The sequence below is a fragment of the Arachis duranensis genome, chromosome 4 (assembly GCF_000817695.3).
Source record: "Arachis duranensis cultivar V14167 chromosome 4, aradu.V14167.gnm2.J7QH, whole genome shotgun sequence".
Taxonomy (NCBI): Eukaryota; Viridiplantae; Streptophyta; class Magnoliopsida; order Fabales; family Fabaceae; genus Arachis; species Arachis duranensis.
This window is the reverse complement of record NC_029775.3, coordinates 6,750,626-6,777,990: the sequence shown is the minus strand read 5'-3', so window position 1 is coordinate 6,777,990 and position 27,365 is coordinate 6,750,626. Positions and strand designations below refer to the sequence as shown.

The window sequence follows — 27,365 nt, the reverse complement described above, 5'->3', positions numbered from 1 at the left end:
GACGGTTCGATTCGATCGACCAGTTCTTGGCCGGTTCGACGGTTCAATTGCGGTTTTTGAAATTGGGGGTTTTAACATTTGTCCGAGTTATTTTTTGTAGCGGTTCATGGTTCAACCGGCCGGTCCGAACCGATTTTTAGAAGATAGATTATAACCATTCTCTCATGTTGTTTTTATTTTAAAATGCTTAATATATTTTAGTATCAAATTTTCAATTAAGCTTACAACACAGAAATAGTTCAAGGAATCAAAATGCTAGAGTGAAAATTAAGCTTCACCTAAATTCAACTACAATCGAACGAAAGACAGAAACATTAATTTTCAACAAGAGTCCATAAAAAATATAGTGCATAATAATTTTTTAAGTAAAAGAGATGAAACTAACAAGTCTTAGTAGTTAATATAAACTAAACATGACTACATGACAATTATGATTATTTAATTTTTGTTTGACTCCTTTTGTTTATACTTATTGTAATTTCTGGTAGCAGATTCAATGACATTATGCAGCATCAAGTTGTGGGGCCTTAGAATCAAATCCAACGCAAGTCGCATCCTTGTACCATCATTAACCTGAAAACTATAAATATTTTAGGTTACCAACAAAACCATACACATTAGCAATTGAAGTACTATTTTTTTTAGCAATAGAAAATTACATTTATTGTATAACTATACGTCTTCCTGTAATTTGTCATCCCAGTTGCCACCCATACCCCACAATCATTACTGTGTTAAATAAGACGCGGTTAACTTATGCAGATAAAAAATTGAAAGAGAAAAACAAAAATACAGATATTCCTTACGAGCCAGGAGCTTGTTCTCCTATTTCTAACATATCCACAAATGCAAAATCAAGTATCCTTGGCTTGAACGGAGTGTTGTATTTATAGAACGAGTCATACTTGAGTATATCTTCTAGATATTTTGCCTACCTATATAGGAAAAAAATTAAATAAAGGACGATATTTGAAACCTAAAAAAAATGTCATAAAAATGAAAATGGGAAAAGTTAATTTACTAGCTTTACTATACTCGATCTCTTTTGCTCTTTATCTGTAGCAATGGGTAGGGAGTCTAGCAGAATTATTTGATGATTGCACAAATAAAAAACAACCAGATACCAATGTGTGTTGTTCTCGTTGACAGGTAAAAAAATCTAATATCAACTTTCACGTATTAAAATATTACTAGATACAATTTTTTTTAAAAAAATAAAAAGTATAGATCAGTTTATAAAGATAAATGCCATTAAATAATAAAAAAAATTAAAAATACAATAAATCATATACCTTTTTAGACCTTCGTTAACTTTTTCCATAAATTCTTTTTGATAATATTTCAACAGAACTTCAATTTTGGTATCACATTGCAGTATGAATTACTGAATTTAATAGTTAGAGGCTAAGTCAGTGACTAAGTAATAAGAAAATAAATAAAACGGTAACAAACTCTTGTGTCTCTTGTTCTCGTTACGTTGAGGTGATCCGGATGATTCTCGCTTACCCATATCAAACACTCAAGCATATATATAACACAATTAGAATTATAATGTGAATATAATTTGCTAATGATCTGCTGAGAAGTGTTTTTATATATAGAATAAAATTTTGTTTGTTTATTATTTATTATTGAAAAATATCTTTCAAAAAGAGGATATTATTTTTATTTACAAATTATTTAAAATAGATACTATTATTCAAATATATTATTTAAAATTGATATTATAATGTACATGATAATATAATGTGGAAAGCTTTGCGTATTAATACATAATATTTATTTTGTTTATTAAAACATGATTTAAAATAGATATTATTATTTTAGCCTATTTTAACTTATAACTCTACATAATACTAGCATTTAAATTTGTAATATTGATTTAGATATAATATTGATTTTGACGGAATATATGATTTACTTATAAATAATATAATTGATGTGATTTATGTTGATTATAAACTAATTAGATTGTCAATAATTAGAATGATTTTGCATTTAATATAGATTTAGCGTAAATTGATATATAATAATAACTCTCTTTTATCATTGTTATGTATTTTTATTTTCAAACACATAAAACTACAAGCTAATTACAATGGTAAGAACGCGAAAAAATAATCAAGCTACTTCTGTTGAGACAAGTTCTATCCCTAACATGAATATCTGTCAAAAATCAACTGAAATTTTGAAGATCTGTCACAGCACAGACATGCCTGACTGACAACCTTGTTCCGAGAGTCTAAAGAACCCCCAAACAAAGTAGCCTCAAGCTCCTCTCCTCCTTCATTCAATTTCCATTCTTGAACCAAACATTGATTTTTCTTCCAATGCTTCTCAGCCTAGTGCAGCACTTTCTACTCCCACGTTACAAATCTTGTTAGCCCCCTGTGCTAAAGCAAGTGAAGAACAAGGGAACGCAAGAAAAATACATCAATCCAACTCGTTAGCCCCCTGTGCTAAAGCAAGTGAAGAACAAGGAAATGCATGAGAAATACATCAATCCAACTCTTTCCCCCTCCTCCTTCATTCAATTTCTTTGAGTATTCTTATTTTTTTGAGTTAATTTCTTTGATTGTTGACTGTTGTTAACAAGAAGAATTGTTGATTGTTGTATGTGCATTTTGGTTATATGTGCATTTTGATAATTGAGTGTATTTGAATTAGTTGTTTTCATTGCTGCCAGGACATACCCCTAACTGGCTTATATTTATGAATAGGTAACCTCGTGTAAGCTATGGCGGCAAGTGGGAGAATCTTTCAAACCTCCTAACTAAGAACCAACGTCCCCTATCTTGTCTTGATTGTGTTCATGGCTCATTGAAGAGTCTCCTCAAATGGACAAGTTATAGTACTTTGTATCTCTGTGTTATTAGATTTCAAATCTGTGATATGCATTCTTTCTAATTTTCTAAGTAATGTCATGGTAATGGTAGTGTGTATTGGTTATGATGATGAGACCAATTAACTGTTTCCATGTATTATCAATGGTTTCTCGATTTCCTTATGCATGGGAAAGTATACTTTTCAAGTTATTATTTTCATTATATAATAAGTGGTATTTTTTTGGTTGTTTTAGGGTTGCCAAATTTTGACAGCTTTTTGGATGAATTGATTGCTTATGACTGATTATAATGTTTTGCTTTTAACACATGCAGGACACGTACCACAGTTTCATGGACTCTCCGTGGGCTTTTATGAGAAGGTGGTTTTAGATTAATGTTAGACTTCATCTTTTAAAAAAAAATTCTTTTATGAAATAAATTCTGTTTTCAAATTGTTGAAATGTCTATGCATGCTTAGTGTTTCTTTGAAGCCTCTGTTTAGGCTATTTGTGTGGACATTACTATTATTAACATTTGGTTTATTTTAGATAATGTCACTTTTCTGGAAATTTTCATGTTAGCATACCGTATGATCTATAAGATGTCAAGATGATGAGTGTTCAAGTTATGGCCTTATTAGAGAAAATTTTGGCTCTTAAGTAGTGGCATTGTCCAAATCTCTATATAATCTATTTAATACCTTAGACATATATGCTTATTTTGTTTTTAGCTATTCCATTTTCAAGATTTCTGAAAGACTTACCATATATTGTGCATATAAATGTAGGCATGCTCTTTTTCAAATTTGTTATTCGTTTTTAATATTTCTGATGTACTACTGCAGGCACTTCTTGATTATGAAAGACATAAGATAAAAGGTGGTGAGCTGAGTGTTCCAATTCGTTTTCAATATTTCAGAACTTTGCATTTTTCCCTTCTGTGCTTGGCCAAGATGATTCCCCACTTGGTTCAAATTCTGTTGTAATAACAAATGCTTCAATACGTAATGTACAGTTAGAGTCTGCTCATGTTCAGTTTTCTAATTCTAGTGATGCTCAGACTTTACCTGAAAAGGAAGAAGAAAATACTAATTCTAATATCCTTCCTACAAGTGTTAATAGAACTGAAGAACCGCCTTCAGCTCAAGCTCTGATAAACGATGCTGCAAAAGAATGGAACTCACCGGCAAGATATCCTACGGAAATGAAGAGGAAAAAGAGGAAAGCCAAGAGCAGACCATATTGGATACAATTAGTATGTTGCTCATCAGTGGATCTTCAGAGAAGGCAAAAAACTACCATATGATGGTTATGGTTATAGTTATTTTCATGCTATTTGGGGTCTTGTCTGCTTCTAGAGTTGAGATACATATTTTGATCATGCGTCTCATTCTATTGAACTGGGTAGCCTCCTAGAAGTTTGGTTGTATATTTGAAGCATGTTCAGTTGCCATTACTGTTTATGTTATTTTAATGTATCATTATCATGGCTTTGGTGCCTCGTTATATATTGAAAATTAAGAAAACGTTGTGATCTTGTGACCTTTACAAGTAGGGAGGATTTTAGTCCAATATATAAGGACTCAACCTTTTATTATTGATGTGTTTTGAACTTCCATCCAAAAACTGTTAGACGATTTGAAGTATATAAATAAATAAATAAATACTGTCGATAATAAGCTCGCTATTTGGTCCATAAAAATACATGAGTGTGATCCTTAAAAGTGTAGTACGACTGGGTATATCATTATCCTTAAAAGTGTCACTGTCAAATGTCAATTATGCAAAATTGGAACATTCTCCTTCCTAAACTTCAGATGCAAACCCTGAAATTTCATTATGCAGTTTTCAGTCGATTGTCTTCAAACCCTAGATACTTCCTCTCCCTATTCTCCACAAATTCCACTCCTCAGCCATCCCAATGCTCAAAGCAAATCTGCCCAATGACAACCATCAGTTTTTCTTGCAACACTTACAACAGCATCAAGGTACTCCAGAAAATTCCTGATAAGATTACATGTTTTCTCCAAAAGCGATCTTTTGGCATGTTTGGGAACTGAGGGCTGGTTCTTGTTTGCATTAGGCCTGGGGTAATCAGCATGAAAAATAAACAGCCAGAATAAACATTAGAAATGGACGCAGAAAGTTGTATTTGTTGCTGAATTAAAATGATAGAAAGGATATTAAAGAGACCTCTCAATTCTCAAAACAATCACAATTACTCAGAGAATTTGAAACCCTTCTCTGTATCCTATCACTTCTATTTATACTAATCAAATGACTAAACCATTGTAACCAAGTACTCCTAGCTAACTCTTACTAATGGTAATCAACTCATATACCAATGTGATCTTAACACTAAAGAATCAAGTTTAAGCACCATGAAATTTCAAAGGAAAATGACAAAGAAACTACAGGCAACTACCAGGTTGTTTCAACATTAGATAAATATTCAGTTTCATATTGTGAATATAGAACCATGAAGAGATCCCATTGATGATGTACACTTCTGCATCTAATTTTGTGTTTGGTTTGGAAAGAAAACTAAAATCTTGATATAGAAAGTGTATAAAATTATGCTTTAAGAATTTTCCCCAACATTTTGCCCAAATGTCACCCATTTTGTCATTTTAAATGAGAGGAGAACCTCATTTCACTTGTAATGAGCTCATGCCACCCTTAAGTGCAACTTAACAGAGCTTGTTATATGCAAAGAGTCGGTTCAATGAAGCAGCAAGAACAAGAGCTTCCCCTCATAAAATTTGGCATAAAGTTTGTTTGAAGTAACAATATGGTTCACGAGAGTACATACATTGTTTGATCCATATAGTCATAAGCACAACCACAGGTTGAAATTCACAAATTAGACAGATACCATTATTAACCTTTCTGAGAAGTACCTGGATATATCTGCTTCAAAAACCGTAAAAAGAAGCCACTCTAGACAATGTGAAAAATGAGGCTTCTCAGCTGATAAATCTGCCAGCCTTAAAGCTTCTTCAATTTTGCCCCTCTAGTAGAAACATAAATAAATAAAAGTAAATCCAACTGGGGATCTGATAGATAAAAATAATTTCATTAAGACGAGGAGAAGGAAAATACAAATTGGGGATAAGCATTCCCCTATATAAAAGTAAAACCAAAAAACAAAAGATTTATCTATAACAAATCCACTTTTTTTGGGGAACAGAGATTTGATTAGAACAAAAAAGAATTTGCAAAAGTGGATACGCCATCTCAATATATATCAAGGTATAGCAACCTTAAAAGATATGTGACAACAACACACATATACAAGTTCAAATGATATCCATATCTCCGTTTTTGTTGGTGTAATCAACTAAGAAACTGAGAAGGTCCCTTCTCCAACCCTGCCACAAAAAGTATAAGGATGAATAACTATAATAACTGCTGAAAACATGACATGAAGTCGGTCAGCAGGCGAGTTGTAGGAGCTACACAAATATAGCAACTGAGAGATCTTATATGCACTACTTAGTAGTTAGTATACACTTCTCTTATATACCTATTAAAAGTGATTGATAAAAAGTGAGAGAAGATAAAAAAATTCCTCTTTTATATCATAAACGAAAGGTGTACAACAAAGGTGCACAATAAAAGTGGTACATTTCTCCATTGACAGTATTAATGAGTGCCATATAGCAGTAGTAGTTGATAACATCAACATTCAAGCCCTGAGATGACCAAGACAAGCACTAATGATCTTATGATTAAAAAGGAAAAGTCAATTTATTTATATCTGTAGATAAATAAGTTATTACAGCTTCATGCATCACTTAACAACAGTCCAACTGAGGGACTTACTTTGAAGATGTTGCTATGAAGGTTTCAGATATCCTGCTCATCCATCTCCTCAAGAATAACATATTTGCTAGCAGAATCTGTTGTGTGAAGCACCGCCACCTCGCCTTCACCAAAATGGCCCTTCTGAAGCTTCAGATATCTAAAATAGAAAAATAGACCAAAAAAACATATAAACAAGCATAATAGAATTAAAGGAAAAAGAATTTTGGAAGACAAGTTTGCTGATGACTTACTTGTACCAGTTGAATAAACTGACACCAAACTGAATAGTGCAGAGACCGAGCCCTTTCACCCATGTAAATTTATCATGAAAGTACAATACCACAACCTACACGTAAACAGCATATAATCAGAAAGTGCAAGTAAATCTACAATCAGCAACTGCAACACTAAGAAACCTTTATCCTATTCGAACATAACATGCAACAGTTATAAAAAATATAGTACTAAATTAATTCATATACTGAAGCAATGTAATCTTGACAAAATGATACCGAAAGGATCCGGTAATAAACATACAAGATTAAGAGGAACCACTGGATATTCATATCAAAAGCTATCTATCTATCTATCCATCTATCTATCTTATAACAAAATTTTCAGCTAAATTTTAACAAAGTTTCAGCACATTCTTAACAAAGAGTAACAAAATTTTCCAAATCTTTCTGATGTTAAGCATATTAGAAAAAGAAACCCAACTTTCAGGAGACAGTAACAAAATCATGAAATTTGAACAAGATCAAATACAGAGCAAAAACAGAACAACACTCAGAGCCAAAAATCAAGAATAATCAGCACAACATACTAAACAGAGTCAGAAATCAACAACAATCAGCAACTAAAATTAGAATACAGCAACATATAATCACCCTAAATCCTAAAATCAATAAATCTATCAACAAAAATTCAAAAATAGCAAATTCAGAAGTTAAAAAACACTAAAACAGCAGCAACAACATAACAAGTGGCATGACATTCAAAAATCAAAAGCATATCAACAGAGCAAGTAGTTAAGTTACAGTGGTGATATCACTCAGATGCATGTCAATAAATAATAAAGAACACATAAAAAAGCAACACAGCAACACACAAAACAGCACCACAGCAGAAGATCATTCAAAAAATATCACAACACACAAAAATAGCAACACAGCAGAACTAGAGCTCATTAGTAATCAAATAATCACTCAATAAAAAATTAAAACACAAAATTCCACATGTCTTATTGTTATTTATTTATATTTTAAATGTATCGGTACGTATAAATTTATCATTAGTAAATATATATTAATAATAATGTATTTATATATAAATATATATGTTGGAAGTTTAATTTACTGAGAAATAATTGGAAGTTCTAACTCATCTTTTTTTTTTGTCATTCTAATAATTATCTTTCTAATTTCAAAAAAAAATATAAATTTTTTTATTTTTTGATATTTTCAAAAATTAAAATTTTAAACTTTTACTTTTTTAAGTATTAGGAGAATAATTAAGACTTCCAATCATTAGTCTAATTTACCTCCTTTACTACCTTGGCAAAAGCTCTATATGGCATTGTAGTAGTATTTAATTGACCATGATCGCACTTTCAGCTAGTAAATCAAACTTGTGATTATGCGAATTATGTTTCTATTAATCCAGAGGGAGACTCTTTATTTTAGTAAAAGTAGTAACAATTCAATATCTAATAACTAGTAAGGTAATTACAAATCTCATTTTGCTAATTTAGTTCTTTTATTTTAATTTTAGTAATAAATACATAATGAACAAATTATTTTTAAAATTACAAGTTAGAAAAAAAGTACTTTACTTTTAGATTTCAATATCTCAAAAATGCATTTAAAATAAGTATCTTGGCTTACTTTGAATAATATAAATAAAATTAATATACCGAGAAAACATAATTGCCTTATATACACAAGAGTTGAACAATACTTTATTTAGTAGAACTCGAATAAAAAGTTAATTGTTAACCCACTCTCACCAAATTACTTGTGACCAATATATATATTTGATTTGTTTGATTGAATAGATGAAGACTTACACCACAAGGTTCTATTTGTTGTCTTAGTTCGCTTATGCAGCAATTTATTACTCTTTATTCTATTTTTAGGTCTCATCTGTTGCCCTCTTTTCCAAACGCCACAAGATAGCGCCCCGCTGCCACCATCATCACCCCGATCCCTCTATGCTGTTGTGGAAATGAGTCCATTTCCACAATGCTTCCGGATTGCTCACAAGGTTCCTCCTTTGTTGATCGTAGCACCACTCTTCCGCTGACGCAGACGCCGTCGTCGTCACGCAAGATCTCCCTAATCGTAACCGCCGACTCCCCCTCCATTTCTGCGTGTGGGTCGCGCTCAAGTTCGAGAGCCTCGTGGATCAGCATTCCCGTAACGAGGTAAGTTGCACTCTCGCCACTAAGGAGTGGTGCTCCCTTTACTGGGACGCGCTCCAGCTTCTGAAGAAATTTGGGATTTTCATAAGTTCTGAATCTGTTAGAGCCCTCATAAGGACCTATTCCTATATGGATCTTGCTGAAGAAGCCATTCAGTGTTTTGATAGAATGTATGAGTTCGATTGTGAACCTGATGCTCACGCCTATAACACTATCTTGAAGATTGTGCTCAAGAAAGACTTGTTTGTGTTGGCTTTTTCGCTCTATAATGTTATGCTTTGGTCTAATTCTTTGCCAGATGACCACAGGTTCACTCTCTTGATTGGTGGATTCTGTAAGATTGGAAACTTCAATGCTGCCCTCGAGATGCTCGATGATATGAGCAAGAGGGCTGTGCTACCTGATGTTAAGACGTATACGGCTATTATTTATGGCCTCTGTCAGTGGAAGAAGGTTGATGAGGCGTTTAGGTTGTTTAACACTATGAAAGAAAATGGGTGCTTGCCTACTTTGCGTTGTTATAATGTCTTGATTAATGGGTTTCGCAAGAACGGGAGGACAGATGAAGCGCTTTCTTTGCTGTCTTTGTTGAGGATAGATGGTTTTGCTCTTAATCTGCAGAGTTATTGTTCTCTGATAAATAGCTTCATTCACGCCAAGAGATATAGTGAGGCATATGTATGGTACACCAAGATGTTTAAGAGGGGAATTGTGCCGGATGTTACTTTATATGCTATCATGATACGTGGTTTGTCCGAAGAGGGTAGGGTTGGTGAAGCTGCAAAGATGTTAGATGAGATGATTGGGATGGGTTTAGTACCAGACGCCTATTGTTACAATGCATTAATCACATCAGTATGACAAAACAATGTACGTTATTCGACGGCTAAGGAGAATGAGGAGCAATAAAATGCAGAATTTTGAATGATTGAATAACTCCGACTATTCAAGATGGATATTATTCTTTATTTCGCTCCTCATTGATACCCTGTTAAGGGAGAATGGTTATGAATCGGGTGGCTTGCTACACTTTCAGGATGAACCAAAGGTACTGTATAGTACTTATGTATATGCTGAAAGTTGTCTTATCTTTCCAGAGTTATGGTGGAATAATTTTAGGGATCATTTGTCTCTTCACCCTAAGATATTCAGACTTGGGAATGAGTAACCTGGAACTCATAAATCCATATACGCACTTCATACTACTATTTTTTCTTAATTTCTAAAAGAATTCAAAGAGTGAGAGTGAGTGAGTGGGGTAGTAGTTCGTTTAACCTTCAGCTTTGAGGAAGCTTAGCATGTGCTAAGAAATGTGGACTCCCAGTGAAATTCCCTAATGGTTTCTTGTTTTTTCTCTTTTTAGAGTACTTTCACCTTTCTTCCTTTTGTTGGCATCAGATAACTCTCTATTCGCTTGTATTTTTTGAATTTAAGTTGGTCTGTTTTAGGCTTTCTATTAGCAAATTTTATTTTTAATTTTCTAATTCCATGGTTTAATTCAATTCTTATTTCTTCTAGTTAGCTTTTAGCTGAGTTTTGAAGCATTTTAAGCGTTTCTTTTACTGTGTTTTGCAGGTATAAGGGATAGGAATGATTCGCTGCAATATATGGCTTGAGCATTAGGCCTGAGCCTAGCTACGTTGTGATTGTGCTCGAGCATGGTAAAATTTTGACAATGTGCTCAAGTACAGCATAAACACACTCTAGAACAACAATGCATAAACAAAAAAATCTGTTCTCAAGCTTAATGATTAGTAAAATGCCGCTTAGTAGGTATAAAGTCAACATTGGTGATTACCTAACCTAACCTAACCTAACTTCTTCCCAGAAGACTAAGGAAGCTGAGGAAAAGTGTTTGAGAGAAGACTGAATGTTTTGGAGGTTCATTTGAGGCACTTGAGACTTTCTCAGGCTTGTCTTTGTATCTCAAATGGAGGATTCCACCTGTACTTCATTTTCTTCACTTTTCTTAATATCTTTGTGGTTCACTTTTCCATAACCTGATGTGATGTTTAAGAGTGTGTACCATAAACTAATAGGATTTCCTTCAAATTTAGAATACCTGAGAGTGAAAATTAGATTGTATGAACATGCTAGTGGTTGAGAGTTACTACAAGTGACTACCCATCACTGCTTGCCCTGCTTTGTTCAATGTCTTTTTAGTCATTTAATTGTTTCTCCTCCTTCCTACTTTAAGTTTTGCTTAGGAGACTCTAGATGTTCCAGATTGCTAGGTTTTGGAATTTGGATACAAAAGATGCTATGCTCTTCTGCCTATTCTTACCAAAGAATTTGCTTCTAGTTATATGTTTATAGGCAAAGTATTTGATGGAACTCTCCAAGAGAGCTCCATTAAATAGAGTTGCCCAATTTATTTACAAAAAAGTCCCAACTCACTATGATATATTTACAATTACACCCCAGGCGACAACCAGTGATGAGATCTTAAATAGCGGAACAAACTTGAAAATTGATCTGAGACACAACTTTTTGGGACAAAACCCTGTTATCCAGGATGTTGCATTCACTTCCCTCTCTTGGCGTGTATAGTTAAGCCGAAATTGAATGTTAATCTCCCAATTTGCTTATATAGTCAGTCTCTACAATCTCTAATATACTCCATTAATAATATGTTATGTAGTTTGTGAGTTTTATCATTGTGTATGTGTTGCAATCACTGCTACCACTTGCACTGTTATTGACTATGTAATCATATCTAGCTTTGTTAAAGTGTATAAGAACATAAGGATCAACTTGCTATACCAGTGAATCTCTCTGGAATTGCTTTCTAATTTGCCCTTGTAATTACTTGAACTTCTGATTTGAAAATGTACTGATACTTTAAGCTAAACTTTTATTACAGTATTCCTGAAATTTTCCGGTTGTTTTCATTTTAAAAATATTTTTTTAAGGAAAAAAAGAAAAGAATGAAATCCACCATTGAGTATATGCCCTCATTCCCCAGATTTGCTTTCGTCTCATCTATGTTTTTCCACATCAAAATTGTTGCCATTTTCTATTGGAAATCTGGACCTGTATGTGAGGTTGCATTGTCATAGTTACTTCTTAGTACAAGTACTTAATTGGAATAATCTGAAAATAATGCACTTGTTTGTGCTAGAATTTTTGTCTCAACTGTCAATTTCAGGTTCTGATGATATGTCCCTTGGTTGATATCAGGTTTTTCACTTTGTGGATTGTATATGGATAAAACTAGAAGTGGTGAGGATCTCATCCATGAAGAAGATAAGGTTTTATTCTGGGATAATGTATCTTTTGAAGGCGATAATGATGGCGAAGAAGATTATGAGTTTGACGACACAGATGAATATGCGGTGGACGTAATTGTGTGCAATGAAATAGAGTGTGACATGCAACAAGTTGAAGAGCAAAAATTGTGTTTTATTGAAGTTATTGAAGGCTTAGATGTATATGAAAATGACCCAGGTTTGATGAAAAGGAAAATTTGTGTATAGGGTGATTTTGTGCATGGAACAATATTAGAGCAAACTTTAGATGAGCGTCTTTGCATTATGTCAAAGCGGCAAAGACTCACCAAGTGGGACCCAGAAGTAGAATTTTGCACTACAAGACTAGTTTATCTTATTTTCTGTAATCCTTAGTTATTAGATTAGTATATATAGAACAAGGATCACCCTTGTTCGAAACTTTTATGCCTTATTTTCAAATTACATTGTTTCCTTGTACAGTATGAGTTACTAACATCCTAGGTTAAGGTTAGGAGCTCTGCTAATTCTTATGAATTAATCATATCACTATTCCACTTCAATCTATGCTTGATTCTATTTTAAGATGTATCTTCGTTCTTCATCCTAATGGGTTGGGAGTGTAACTTGACCGTCATCCCAATTCCATATGGGTTCTTGCGAGTCCTTGATGGGATAGTATGGAATCACAAGCTTGATTATACATCTCTTAGACGGCTAATCCACGGCTTTGTTGGGGACTTCTTGAGGCATCAGTTCAGCCGAGGTGCGGGGCGATTAGGGCCTTTGTGGTATAGGCTAGTACCAAAGGAGCAGTGTTCTTTGATCTGGAAGATCCGACCTTGTCTGTGGCGTTTTGAGTAGGATCACCAAGGGAATGGACTGCTAGAGCTTTACCCCGTTTGTAAACCCCGTTAAATTAGTAAAAAATTAGTCAATAAATTAATTTTTAATAAAGAAAATTAGAAATGTCAATATTATATTAAATTAGGATAGAGCTCATTAAAACGAGAATTTTGACACTAATTTCGAAGAAATTGACCCAAGATTGGACCGAACGGAACAAACCGATTGAACCAGGCCCAAACTGGGCTCGTGGGCCCAACCAGGCCAACTTTTAAATGGGCTAAAGCGCATTTACTCTCCCACTTCAGCAACAGCAATGCTGAATGCAGCAAGGAGAGGAAAAAGAGTTCCGAACCCTCGTTCCAAATTTAAAACGCCGTAACTTCCCAATCTGAACTCCGATCGCCGCACCATTTGCGGCCACGCGACCACCGCATCGAGCTCTACATTTCTACTGGAACAATTTTATAGGTAACCTGGTTATTCACTCTCAGCCTCTTCTTCCCCAATTTTCAAAAATTAAGTGGAGCCGTGGAGGTATTGAATTTCTTTGCTCTTTGATGTTTTAGGATCCAATTAGCTTGAGAAAAACGTTCACTCTTGCTTATCTGAAGCTTGGGTAAGGTGAGGATACCATAATTCTATTTTAATTTTATTGAATTTATGTTTCAGGTATTAAATTGGGTATATATGTGTTATGAATGTGTATTAGGTTGTGAATAAATAATTGGAGCTTGAAATTGTGGACGTTGGAATTTTGGTGGAGGCTGGGCATTAGTATTTTGTTGGGCTTTAGGGCTGTGTTTGTTTCGGGTGAATTGCTTTGATCGCTACGAAGAAACCGGCCAAGGTATAGTTTAGGTTTCTTGCATTTAATATATAATGTTCTGTAAAAACTTAGGTTAGATGACCATAGGATAAGTTGGAATGTATGTGTATATTGTGGTTTAGTATCTTGTTGTTAAATATGGATTGGTATGGTGCTGATTAGTTGAAGGATTGGTAAGTTGTTAATTATTGATTTGAGGGTAAAAGTATGTGATTTGTGAGCTACAGTTTGGTTATGGAATTTGGCATGTATATATGTAATTATTGTTAGTGGATTTGGCATGTGTATATGTAACTATTGTTGGTGTGAAGTATGATTTTCATGGTGGTTGTTGTGTTGAGGAAGGAGGTCATTTTGGTGCTAGCAAGTGCAGGTTGTTGTGTTGGTATCATGGGAATTGTTTTGAATGAGGAAGAGGTTTTGTAAGTTTACAAAATTTTGGTTTTGGGCCAAACCTCGACGAGCTATAACTTGGCTTCCGGACCCCCAATTTATTTCTAACTTATTTTAAATGAAAATTAGGTTCGTGAAGTTTAAGCTGTTCAAAGAACAGATGAAAAACGATTTAAAATGGTTAAGTTATGTGCATCGGAAGTTTGGTTTAAAAAATTTGTAATTATGCAGCTTGCTACTGAATCTGATTTTTTTTTAAAATGTAAGTCCATGCATACGCGTGGCATGAAATTTTGACGATGCGTACGCGATTGGTCCTATGCGTACGCATAATGAGCTAGCAAGCATGTCCACGCGTACGCGTGGCCTACGCGTACGCGTGACATGAAAAAAATTCGTCTACGCATACGCATGACAAGGGGACGCACGCGCGAGCTGCATTCTTACACTCCCACGCGTACGCGTGGCCCCTGTTCCAGAAAACATGATTTTTGAGTTTTAAATCCAATTTTAAACTTCTAAACCTCTATTTTCATTTCTGTAGACATAAATAATAATATTAAACCTGATAAACAGATGAAGTTAAAAAGTGGAGATCACTTGGAGGTGAAGTAGAGTTGAAAAAGGGATGAATTGAATATGCAATATTATGAATGATTACGTATAATACTTGGCTTGATTAGTTAAATGATCTGAGATACGAGATTCCCTGGTTAAAGTACCGTGGCTTGCCACCACGTGTACCAGGTCGATAGCTCGATACTTTGTTGACCCTATGACGTAAGGGTGACTGGGCACTTATAAATTCTCGGGAATGTTAACCCCCATTGAACAATATTGATTATTTGAGAAAAAACTATGCATAGACTCTTGGGGATGCACGTCGGGGGACAGTCCAAAGGTTTAGCAAACCGGACTTGTCGGGTTGGCTTGATAACCGACAGATGAGACTCATCAGCCATAGGACAGGCATGCATCATGTGCATATTAGTTGAATTACTTGTTTGTGCATTAACTAGGTGTGCCTAATTGCATTTGCTATGTTAAATGTATATTTGCTGCCTGCAGTACTTGTAACCTTCTTGTGTTTGCCTTTATCTGTTTATTTGTCTGTGATATGTTGTCGAAGATGGAGGTACAGAGGAAAGGCGGTAAGACTAGATTCAAGATTAAGTTAGATTAGGCTTAGATACTCATAGAAAACCACCTTTTATGGTTTCTGTTTAATACTTTAAGCTTAATAATATGAGTGTCAGCGTTCTAGGATTGCCTCTGGCATTCCCAAGACCTTATATCTTATATATGTAGCACCTTTACCATACTGAGAACCTTTGGTTCTCACTCCATACTATGTTGTTGTTTTTCAGATGCAGGTCGAGAGGCACCTGATTAGGCGTCTGGACTTCTGAGGCGAAGTGGTTATCGGGCTGTTTTGTTGTATAGTTATGTATATATATGTACTTAGTTTCCTCTCCGCATGACTTAATCTTTTTTACCCCCTTAGAGGCTTATGGAAAGACAGAATTTTGTTTATGTAGATTTGGGTTTTGGATATGTATATATATATGTGTACATATTCTCTGGCCAGCCTTGACTTCGCGGGCTGATTAGGAGCTTGTTATTTTGTATCTTTGGCCCTCTATTCCTACTTTCGTTATCTTATGCTTCATAGCTACAGTTTTCTTTGTACGTAAGTTAACTCATTTACTGACGCTTTTATTTCACAGTTTTTATTTCTCCTGTTTTTCAAGGCTCCTAGTTTATTATATTCTTTCTGCTATTATATGTACACATTTTATTTTAGAGGTCGTAATACCACATCACCTCTGTTTTACGACTTAAGCATAAAGTTTAGTGTGGTAGGGTGTTACACCGTTCAGATTGGATGACCGCTGACCCGGCGTTTGATCTGAAGTATACGAGATTAATGACCGCTGACCCTGCATTAATCATATACAGCCTTCAATGGAATGAATCAATAAAAAATTGGAGTAGATGGTGAGAAAAGTTTATCCAGAAGGAAGAAGTATCTCCGAAGCCTCAACCGTTCTCATACCATTGATTTCACACCTATCTAGTAACGTTTTATTTATTTATCTATTTTATGTGTTTTCTCGTGACAACTATATTTTCTATCCGCCTGACTAAGATTTGCAAGATAACCATTACTTGCTTAAACCAATAATCTCCGTGGGATTAACCCTCACTCACCTGAGGTATTACTTGGACGACCCGGTATACTTGCTGGTCTATCTGTGCGAAACGTGCAAAATCAGTTTCGTGCACCAATAGGTCATGCTGTGTATATGGGTTGCTCTTTGTATCCTCATCATTGTCCCCAACTATATCGACAGACTCCTCATCTGAATCATCATCTCGCATGGCATTCTCAACTCGATCAGGTTCACCCAACCCTACACAATCAGGATTCATGATAGGAGAACTAGCCATCTCAACTGCCAACTGCCGGAATGAATGGTTCTCCAATGCTACAGAACCATCTTCATCAGTACGGTTCAAATCAACCCCAAAGGATAGAGATACAACGAACGGACGAGTTAGTGCAACCACTGCCATCGAACTAGAAGCACCTCCAAGGCATTTGACTAAGGATTCGGAGCTGATGCCCCAGAACTATTGATACCGTCTTCCAACTTCGCATACAACTCGAGTATTCTGACTTCCGAAAAACTTTTATGACAATAATGAAATAGAACCTGCAGATCTTCATCAGAGCTTATCACAAAGTATCATACTTCACACCGATTGACACAACTACTGCGATAGGGATCTTATAAAAAAAATCTTCTTCACCCACTTATTCCCAAATATCCCAAACTTCTGCAATATACTGATTTTTATATCTGACAAGGTATTCGATGAACGGATAAATATACTCAAGAGTTCCTTATCGGTGAATTTCACATCATCTCTTTTGCTTTTATGAATTTCTCGAAAGTAATTCGCTAGCACTAGAAACTCTCCTTCTCACTAGTTATTGTGAAAATCTCTTCTAAACAATTGACTTCAACTAATACATATAGAGTTCTAGCAATTCATAAACCGTGGTTAGGGTAGGACAGTTTATGTACAAACTTAGCTTCTCATAAACTATAGTAGGCAGTGGCGGAACCAGAAATTTCATAAGAGGGGGGCCAATTAAATATAAAATATAACAAAAAATTAACAAAATATGATTTGTAGCATATATATAAAAAAGTTATTATATTATATAAAAGTCAATGTTCAACTACATACTTTAAGATTTTGATATTTTTAAACTTGCTCGACGATGCTTCATGGAACTAAAATCATCAATTATCATCTCTGAAGTGAATTTTGAAGCAATTTCCTTTTCAATATATACAATCATACAATCTGCTAAAAATTCATCTTCCATCTTGTTTCGAAGCCTTGTTTTAATAATCTTCATAGCTGAAAAGGCCCGTTCAGTTGTTGCTGTTGTCACAGGAAGAGTCAAAACAAGACGAATTAATCTATCAATTAAAGGATATATATTTGATTTTCCTGTCTCTGTCAATTTTTGACACAATTCAGCAAGAGTAGACAAATTCTGAAAATCTGGAGCTTTAACCACATCAAGTTCATAATGTTGTAACTCATAATCCAATTGAATCTTTTCTTGCTCAGAAAAATCTAAAGAATAGAAATTCTTTACAAGATTGCATATGTTGCAAACACTGAATAACTTGAAAACATCTTTAGGATCTAGAGATGTACTCAGTATGAGGAGCTCGGTTGCTTGCTCACTAAATCTACTATTTAGCTCTTTCAATTGAAAATCTATCACGCTAGTAAAAATGTCAACACGATAGTGGTGTTCAACAGTGACAACATCCTTTTTACGACGAGACCGAATTATGTCACTAAAAGAAGCACCCATATCAGGTATCTGAATAGCATGATCATTGCAGAAAGAACTAACTTTCTCCAAAAGTGCTCCCCAACTACTATCTCTTAACTGTTGAATCAATGACTTTGTACTAGAAACCAGATGCATAGCATTCAAAATGTCTTGAGATTTTTGTTGCAATGCTTGACAAAGTTTATCAGTGATTCCCATGATTTCTTTCATCATATGCAAAATGAAAACAAAATCAAATGATAATAAAGATTTAAGAGCATAAGTAGCATCACCACGTTGAGAATATGTAGATCCATTAGTAGCCAAATCTTCCAGAACTGAAGTTATTGCTCCAAACATACGTAAAAGGCTACAAATTGAGTTGAAGTGAGAGCTCCACCTAGTATCTCCTGATCTTTTTAATGTGCCAATTTGATTTGCTCCCCTTCCTGTTTCAATTTGATTAATTGCAACTAAATGGGAAATTTCAGTTGCATAAGCAGATCGTAATTCATCATTGCGTTTGCAAGAGCACACAACATTGATAATATTACTCAAACTTAAAAAAAAAGCATGAACATCAACAACTTCTTTAGCCGCAGCAACAAGAGCTAGCTGTAATTGATGAGCAAATCTTTACAAGACTTAACAGCAATATTATGAGGAGAATTAAGAGATTTACCCACATGAGATAAAAATGCACAATCCTTTCCATTATTCACTTTTTTCCAATTGCGAAATCCTCCTGATGTGAATGGACTTGATTTTCTAGAAAATAAATAGCATGGAAGACAAAATGCAGCATCCACTTCTGGCGAATATTCTAGCCAAGAAAAACTCTTAAACCAATGAGCTTTGAAATGACGAGGATGACTTTCTAGACCAAAAAGAGGAGACCATGGCCACCTTAGGCCCCCCGTGCGGACAGGGTTTCCTTTTCTATTTGTCATTTCTTAAATCAAGTAGAATGTCTCAAACCGAAATTTCACCGAAACTCCATTCGTTTGTTTCTTTGTATCATATTTTCACCAAAATAGGATACCAGACAAAGATCTTTATTTCTTTAACAGTTTAACCTCTACATCTTCTTCTCATCAACTCACTACTCTATGAACTAGACCCTATAATAAAATAGAAACATTATTTCTTCAAGAAGGAAACAAAAAAGAAAAGAAAAGAAAACTAAATTCTCAATTAAAATAATTAATAAATATTAAACAAAATAAATTTTGATATCTTTGTTTTTTTAGTATTATCATTAAATTAAATACGTGAAAAGTATTTTTGTAGTAAAATTAATCCAAAAATATTTTATTTCCTTATCTCTCTTCCAATTCGAAAAAAGAATGATTATATAAGAGTAAAATCAAAAATACTATTCGTACATCAAAATCAGCCACTAAAATCAGTCACCAATGTATTTGTGTATAAATATATATGTGATTTAATTTATTTTCAATGTGTACTTATATTCCAGCATGTATTTTATACTGGTAGCTGATTTTAGTGTATACGTAGCATTACTCAAGTAAAATATATTTTTTATCTTTAAAATTTATCAAAAATTTTTAAAATATTTCTAAATTTTATTTTATTTTGGGGATGCTATGGTGCGTAACACAACCCTTCTCTTTAAGTGGTAGTGGCAGTTTTCGAAGGAGGATTGCCCCTTATGGAAGAAGGTGGTATGCTCTTGTAACAACCTCAACCCCAATGTGATGTTGTCATCTCAGGTGTTACCTACTTGGGGGGCATGGAAGAATATATGCCAGCTACAGTTTAAGGATCAACGACTAAAACAGAAAATGATCAATGGGCTGTCTATGGAGATTGGCGATGGGAGATGAACTCGGTTCTGGGAGGATGTATGGTTGCATGGTGGGTCCCTGAAAGATCTTTTTCCAAGGCTCTTCTCAGTTTCAAACCAAAGAAGATCCGTCATAGGGGATTGTGGGTTTTAGGACGGGTTAGAGTGGAGATGAAACTTCCAATGGAGGCGAGAGCTCTTCCAATGGGAGTTGGACTTAGTGAACCAGTTGCATGAAACATTAAGATTGATTAATCTAGTATATAGGAGAGAGGAAAGAATTGTGTGAAAATTTGATAAACATGGTGTATTTTTTACTAACTCCTTTGTGCAGGTAATATAGGTGGAAATGCTTCCGGAGGATATAGCGAACTACAGCTTTACTAGGACAGTTTGGAAGGGTTTAGTCCCACCTAGAGTTGAATTGTTCATATGGTTTGTCTTGACTGGAAGGGTCAATACGAATGAGAAGTTGAGTCGGCTGGGAGTGGTTAACCAGGAGGATGTTGTTTGTATGTTGTGTAATGAAAGTGTTGAATCTGGATACCAGTTGTTTCTTGGTTGTGGATTTTCTTGGCAGGTGTGGTGTGCATGATTGTCTTTTGTTGGAAGGCAATGGTCGTGTCGGGGAACGCTAAAGGAGCATTTTTAAAATTGGACTGAGTTATCAACTAGTAAACAAGAGTGTAAGAGGTAGATAGTATGCTTCTGTACCATTACCTGAAATATTTGGCTGGAAAGAAATATGCAGATTTTTCAGAATGAAGGAAAAGGGGTTGACGATATCTTCTACTAGTCCTCCATAAACTATAAGGAGTAGATAGGTGTGGATCCCTTCTGTTGTTGATGGCAATGCCGAAAATGACAGGGACATCATTTAGTCTTTTTATAACGTACTCCTCTATAATTGTGGCTTTTCTGTTTGTTATTTCTATGCTCCACTTGTTGTGTTGAGCTCTTCCTTTCAAAAAAAATTTTTATTTTATTTTAATTTTATCTCTTAAATTCTCAATTTGTATCAAATATATAACCCTAACAACTACATTTTTAAAAAATTAAGGACAAATTAATAATTTATTTATGTTAAAGTTATTTTTATAAAATCTGAATTAATTTTAAATTTTTTAAAAAATTAGTCGTCCACAACATATTTAATACAAATCCAAAATTATATTATGAGTTGCTATAATGAAAGGCATACCGTGGATCCAAAGATTCGATGGATGATAAACGAATCTTATACGTAATCCTTTTCGTGAGCGATTGTCTCTACTCTCTCTCTCTCTCTGGAATAAAGTAAATACGGTATGTTATACAAAAACTGTCAACACTATATATAGATTATAACTAACTTGTCTCACAAAACTTCCAATAATTTCTCTCTCTCTTTCTCTCTAAAGCTCTCTCCCTCTCTGAATGTTTGAGTTGCAGGTGCTTATTAAAAACATGGCTTGGTGTTTAAAACAACGCGTGTTGCTCCCTGTTATGGTGGTGTTATTGTTGTTGGGAACAAGTCCTTCCATAGCAGAGCTTCAGAAGCTGAAACACACTCCAACAAAAGCAGATCAACCTCTGAACATTCTGGTGGTCGGAGACTGGGGAAGAAAAGGAACCTATAACCAGTCCTTGGTCGCTTATCAGGTTAATTAGCGACTCTCTATATCTTATCATTAATTATACATATATACATGTGCACAAATTAGTATAAATCTTAATCCTTATGTGTACAACCATAAGAACATGTAAAAAAAAATATTTGAACATTTTCAAGTGTTCTAAAAATATTATAATTTTAAGAGAAAATGCCACTCCCCTCCCCTGCGAGATGCTAAAATGTCACTCTCCTCCCCTCTATTTTATAAATGTACATTTTCCTCCCTTCTAACTTTTAAAAAACCTCCTCTTTAATCTATTTTAAATTTTTTGTGTTAATAATGTTAACTTTATCCATTTTTTATGAAAAAAAATTATTTTTTGAAAAAATATCCATTAACAAAAATTTTATTTTTTATCATTAAATTTTGCTTACTAAAATATCCTTTAATAAATTATTCTTTTATTAATTAAATTGTATTTTTAACGAAATATTTTCAAAAAATTAATAATTAAATTATTTTTTTCTAAGATACCTATTTTTCAATAATTTTTTAATTATTAAATTGTGATTTTACTAAAATTTTTGTTAACAATTATTTTTATATTTACTATTAATTTTTTTATATTAATATATATTATTTTAATATTAAATAAAAAAATCTTACCACTGGTAATATGTATAACAATTAATATTTATTGATATTGAAAAATAATCTTACTAAAATTTTTTATTTAATATAATTTTTGCTAATGAATATTTTTTTAAAAAATAATTTTTTTCTTAAAAAATGGATAAAGTTAACATTAGTTAACACAAAAAGTTTAAAATGGATTAAAAATGAGGTTTTTTAAAAGTTAAAAGGGAGGAAAATGTACATTTATAAAATAGAGGGAAAGGGAGTGTCATTTTAGCATCTCACAGGAGAGGGGAGTGAAATTTTCTCTAATTTTAATTATCTTGACCGTTAATATTTATCATAATACATACAATTAAGATCAATAGTTAAAAGATGAATTATATAGTAAAGATGTAAGTTTACAGATCTTTCTTTTTATGGGATGAAAGAGAGATTAAAAAAAGTAAGACTCACACTTTGAATAACAATAAAATAATAAAAAATAAATATAAAAGGAATTTATTTTCTCTCTTTATATCACTCAATCTGTATAGTAGAGTGCCCCTAGTTAAAATCATTAAAAAGAACTTCAATATTTTTGGAAACATACATAAGCTCGTTAATTGGTCATTGCCGTTGATGAATTGTCAGAATAGATGTATTTTTAAATTTAGTTTTCACTGCTGCCACATACAGCCCAGAATAGGCTGAGCTAATAGGTCCAAGAGGCAGTTCTAATTGGGTTGGTTGGCTATCATGCTGTCCCAAGGTATGGATTTTATTTTTTGGAATAAAAAAAATTGTTGGGACACATTTCTCAAGAAACGTAAGGTTTACTATTTTTTTTGGTTTTTAATTGTTATAACTGCAGCATAGAAAAGAAAAATAGAATAAGTGCATCCAAGTAGATCCTTACAACACATGCACAATTTATTCTTGTACCCCTTTAAGTGAACATATTATATACTAAGATTTCAAGGTTCTTTCAATCTATAAATTAATAAATAAATAAATTCTCACCCCAAATACACGTTACCTCTTAGTTCTGAATTCTCTAGCATTCTTTTCCATTCCTCCTGCAATTTGTGTAACTATGCTATCATCTCTCTAAGTAACTATAAATAGAAATGCCATTCTACTCCTCATAGTTCATCCTTGACACCAGAACCTGCTTTAGAAGTTGAGGTTGGTTTCTTGAGCTTGAATGGGATTGATGCATGTTTCCTCAGGAACTTATAAAATGCTGCCACCGTACGGTCCACATCGACAGTGATCTGCAGGCACGATGAGTTGAAAAATATTTAAGATCATTTAACGAAAAATATCATGCAGATCCAGCAATGCTGAATAGACATAAATATGTGCTCTCGTTTCGTATTCACATACAGGGTCAGAACTCTTTTTTCCTGCTGGGAAGAAGAGAATTGTCGGGAATCCGTCAGTCTGCAAAGTAAATATAATTCATTCAGTACACAAGAATCCATTGAAAGGATTGTTATAATGGCTTCCATTGTAATGCTTAATTCAATATTCAAACTATACGATCGGTTGGGTTGTTTTAATTGATATAATTGCAACAGTACAAACCATATGATACCAACATATACTTTAAATCCGAGTTACCTTTATCCTGGGATGCTCGTTTGTTGAACCATCCATCTTGGCTATTACAATAGATTCAATACCACGAAGATGCTTTGCAAGTTTATTGTATGTTGGTTCCAGCGCTTGGCAGTGGCCACACCAAGGAGCATAAACCTAATATTACGACGACACCTTATTAATATGATCTATGTTTACAAGCAAAAATGACTCTTGCAAGCTATGGAACAAGTATTATTGTACCTCAAGGAGAACATCCTTTGACTCATCCAAGACAATGTCATCGAAGTTATCCCCGACAACAATTTTTACGTCACCATCATTCTGCCAAGTTAGCATACATGTTAGATCAGTGGCTAAAATACCAGGCCAAAAGAACATTTATGGAAAATGAAAATAACTCACCGTTTCTGGAACTGGATCTGACTTGATGAAAGGTTTTAACTTGTCATGAAGAAAATCTTCACCAAATGCCTAAGAAAAAAAGCATACATGGAATTTTCAGCCACAACCAAGATTTCAAACATAACTAAGATAGAAGATAGCATTCATGCACATTCATTAACATGATAACAAAATGAACAGAGCCCCTGACAAGTAGAAAGAAGCGTACCTTAGTATTGTCAACAGTCATCTCACCATCATATAGAAATTTTCTCCCATCATTATTTCCAATATATGCAAGTACCTATGCAAGATACGATGAGTTTCATTCTGACGTTCTTAGATAAAACGAAGAAAGGGTGGTGGTTCCATTACTTTGGGACCTTTTCTGGTAATGCCAAAGAAGCTTGCTACAGGCTTTCCAGCATCTTCATTGTCCATGTCCACATGAACAAAGACCAGCTGCAACAGATAATTGAACATTAGAAATATATAGCTCAAAGATTCATTTGAAGGGAATGGCAGGTGAATAAATTATAAATTTATTATTATATATGAGAAATTAGAATTTATTATTTCTTCAATATTATCATGAGATTATATGAACAAAAATGCATGATGAAAGAAAGAAAGATCAATTTTGAGATATCAGTAGACAACACATTAAGCTCCCAGTGCTAGTAGTATCAAACATAAAATGCCAGAACTGTGATAATTTTACGAATAAGGACAAGGTGATTATTGCAGATAAAAACAAATTATTTTGTTAACTAAAAAGAAAATAGAAATCTGTCTAGACTCCATCTGAAGAATGCCATAACAGAGTATTAAGTAATAACCTGTGAGAAACTATACCTTCCCCTTGAAAAGTTTTGCTGCTTCTCCGAAAATTGGAAAGAACTTATCTGAATTTTTCTTAGTCACAAACAGCAACAACTACAACATACAATAGAGTTAGAAAATAGTGCTTTAAAAGAATATTGCTTCCTACTTTAACAAATATAAAAAGATGCAGACACAAATAATTACCTGTTTCTTGATTTTACTTTCAAAGATTAATGGGGCAGTTTCTTTTGAGAAAGTTGTAACCAAGGCAAGCTTGTTGATGGCTACAAAGTCTGCTATTTCCGCTTTTACGAATTTGCCATCTGAGAGGCAAGGTGAAAAGAACTCGGAATGACTCTCTGGTTTTCATCAAGGGACAGTTAAAAGAGAAGGACAAGAAAGAAAGCGCACCAAAATAGCTGAGCTTCTCATCCTCCCTCTTAACCAACACCAAAGCAGGGCGTTATGGAAAAGCTTTGCAACATCAGGAACCACAGTTTGATAAAAATTGACATTATCCTCAAGTTTGGATGCAGCAGCTAGCTCCTCACTCTCAGAACCCTGCATGCATATAATAACGAACAAAATGATAAATCCATTGATTTAATTAGGAAATGCAGCGGAGTATTTTCATTTAACTATGATGGAACCACCTTAGTCTGAGGAATGAGACTACAATTTCATCACGTTATCTTGAAATGGACATAGAAATTGCAAAAATTAAACAAATTCTACTTCCATTTCCCATCCCCTACTTTTAAACAAGGATAAAAAGGCAACCAACTTGCTATATGGTAAAACGGATATATGACCAAATACATGAAATCCAAACACTTACAACTAGAGTGGTGAGGAAGGCCAAGACAACTTTATTCTCAGACGTCAATATGCGTTCCGCATCACCCGCCGTACTAATGTTGTACACCCCAGGCCCTATCTTCTTCTTAACCCAAGTCACAATACCATTCCTGAATTGAAACAAACAAAATCATTTCCAACTTAAGAATCACAAAGTAGCATTAACATACAAATTAATACCAAACTATCATATACAAACATAAACCTCACGGTAAAATTTGTAAAAATGTGACTTTATCAGTTCATTGTTTTGCCCAAACCACTTATATCAGCAAAAGCATTAGTTTGCAAAAAACGTAATAGGAGCATAGGAAAGCACACATAAAAACAATGCAAAAAATAACTGAATATCTAATTACAGTAAAATCAATAAAAATAAACAAGCAATTTTAATCGAAGGAAAAACTGAGAGACAGAAGGTTAGGAAAGTAAATTTACTTTGTCCTGTGGCCAGTGTAAGGCTTGTGCTCTCCATCGACGAAGAAGAAGATGGAGGGAAAGCCCTGAACGTCGTACTCGTGCGCCATTTCTTGCTCCGCCGTGGCGTCAATCTTTGCCAGGACGACGCCGTAGTTCTTCAGCTCCGTGGTGGCAGCGGCGTACTCCGGCGCCAACGCTTGGCAGTGCCCGCACCAGGGCGCGTAGAATTCCACCATCACGTATTGGTTGTTCTCAATTACGGTCGTGAAGTTCCGTTCCTTCAATACGACGACGTCTTTGTCGTCCACATCCCACGGCGGTTGTTCTGCCTCGAAGTGCGAGGGTGAGTAAGAGGAGAAGTCGCCGTAATCGTTGTCGTCGTCTTCGTCGAGTTCGAGGTCCTCGTCGTCGCCGTCGGGATCTGGTAAGTTGGAGTCGGCGCGGTGGTGTGCGGTGGTGGCAGCTTCGTCCGGTTCCTCGAGGAAGCTGAGATCCTCGTCGTTGTTTTCGTTGGCGGTATTGTCGTTTTGAGAGGATTTCTTCGTTGAAGTGAGGGTGAAGGAGGAGAAGAGAAGTAGAGTAGTGAGGGAGAGCAAAACGACGAGTCGTTTATGGCTCGGCATTGTCGTTTGAGGAGTGTACGACACCTCGCCGGGGAAGTGAGTGAAGTGAAGTTGAGAGTGGAGACACAGATTGAAGCTGTCAGCTGAGTTAACAGTTAAGTTGGGCTTTGACCAAAATATGGGATTAGAAGCCTTTTGACTTTAGGCCTTTAGTTAATGCGGATTTACCTCAATAGGAACACTCACTGCCCCACATTAATTTGGATGCTATTTGATTAGTTGCATTCATTTTTCTTCTATTGCAAATTTGCAATTGAAAAAAGTAAAAGGCTTCGTTAAGAGGCCCAATATTGAGGCCCAATGAATTTATCGAGAAGTAATAGCTAATACGACGTCGTTGGATAGCAGCGATGTGATGATGCCTTCTCTCGAAGCAAAAAGAGAGAAATTGCGTGGTGATTGCTCTGGTTGGGGAAGACCGCA

The 27,365-nt window shown here is 34.6% G+C and overlaps 2 protein-coding genes, 1 long non-coding RNA gene and 1 pseudogene across 3 annotated transcripts; 2 read left to right on the top strand and 2 right to left on the bottom strand.

The window, feature by feature from the left end:
* The first annotated feature begins 9,059 nt into the window (after positions 1-9,059).
* On the top strand, positions 9,060-12,840 carry LOC110279826 (pentatricopeptide repeat-containing protein At1g79540-like). The gene is made up of 3 exons (XM_052260378.1): positions 9,060-10,098; positions 10,626-11,642; positions 12,231-12,840. The coding sequence occupies exon 1, from the start codon at positions 9,180-9,182 to the stop codon at positions 9,909-9,911; it is 732 nt and encodes a 243-aa protein (XP_052116338.1). The 5' UTR covers positions 9,060-9,179; the 3' UTR covers positions 9,912-10,098; positions 10,626-11,642; positions 12,231-12,840.
* A 4,111-nt stretch (positions 12,841-16,951) lies between these two features.
* Positions 16,952-18,925, bottom strand: LOC110280397 (uncharacterized). The gene is made up of 4 exons (XM_021141410.1): positions 18,914-18,925; positions 17,895-18,825; positions 17,713-17,804; positions 16,952-17,062 (listed from the first exon to the last, which is right to left on the bottom strand). The coding sequence occupies exons 1-4, from the start codon at positions 18,923-18,925 to the stop codon at positions 16,952-16,954; spliced, it is 1,146 nt and encodes a 381-aa protein (XP_020997069.1).
* A 2,327-nt stretch (positions 18,926-21,252) lies between these two features.
* On the top strand, positions 21,253-23,069 carry LOC127746577 (uncharacterized). Its single transcript, XR_008008321.1, has 2 exons — positions 21,253-21,658; positions 22,927-23,069. It is a non-coding gene; the product is annotated as an uncharacterized LOC127746577 (long non-coding RNA).
* A 34-nt stretch (positions 23,070-23,103) lies between these two features.
* On the bottom strand, positions 23,104-27,243 carry LOC107483045 (protein disulfide isomerase-like 1-4; annotated as a pseudogene).
* Positions 27,244-27,365: the final 122 nt, after the last annotated feature.

Bases quoted from the DNA above. Each gene is read 5' to 3' on its own strand.
- LOC110279826 (XM_052260378.1), top strand. From the start codon at position 9,180: ATGGATCTTGCTGAAGAAGCCATTCAGTGTTTTGATAGAATGTATGAG.
- LOC110280397 (XM_021141410.1), bottom strand. The intron at 17,805-17,894 runs GTCAAAAATTGA...CTGTGACAACAG, and splicing joins GTCTACTCTTGCTGAATTGT to CAACAACTGAACGGGCCTTT. The intron at 17,063-17,712 runs GTATATATTGAA...GAAGATCTGCAG, and splicing joins TTTTAGCAGATTGTATGATT to GTTCTATTTCATTATTGTCA.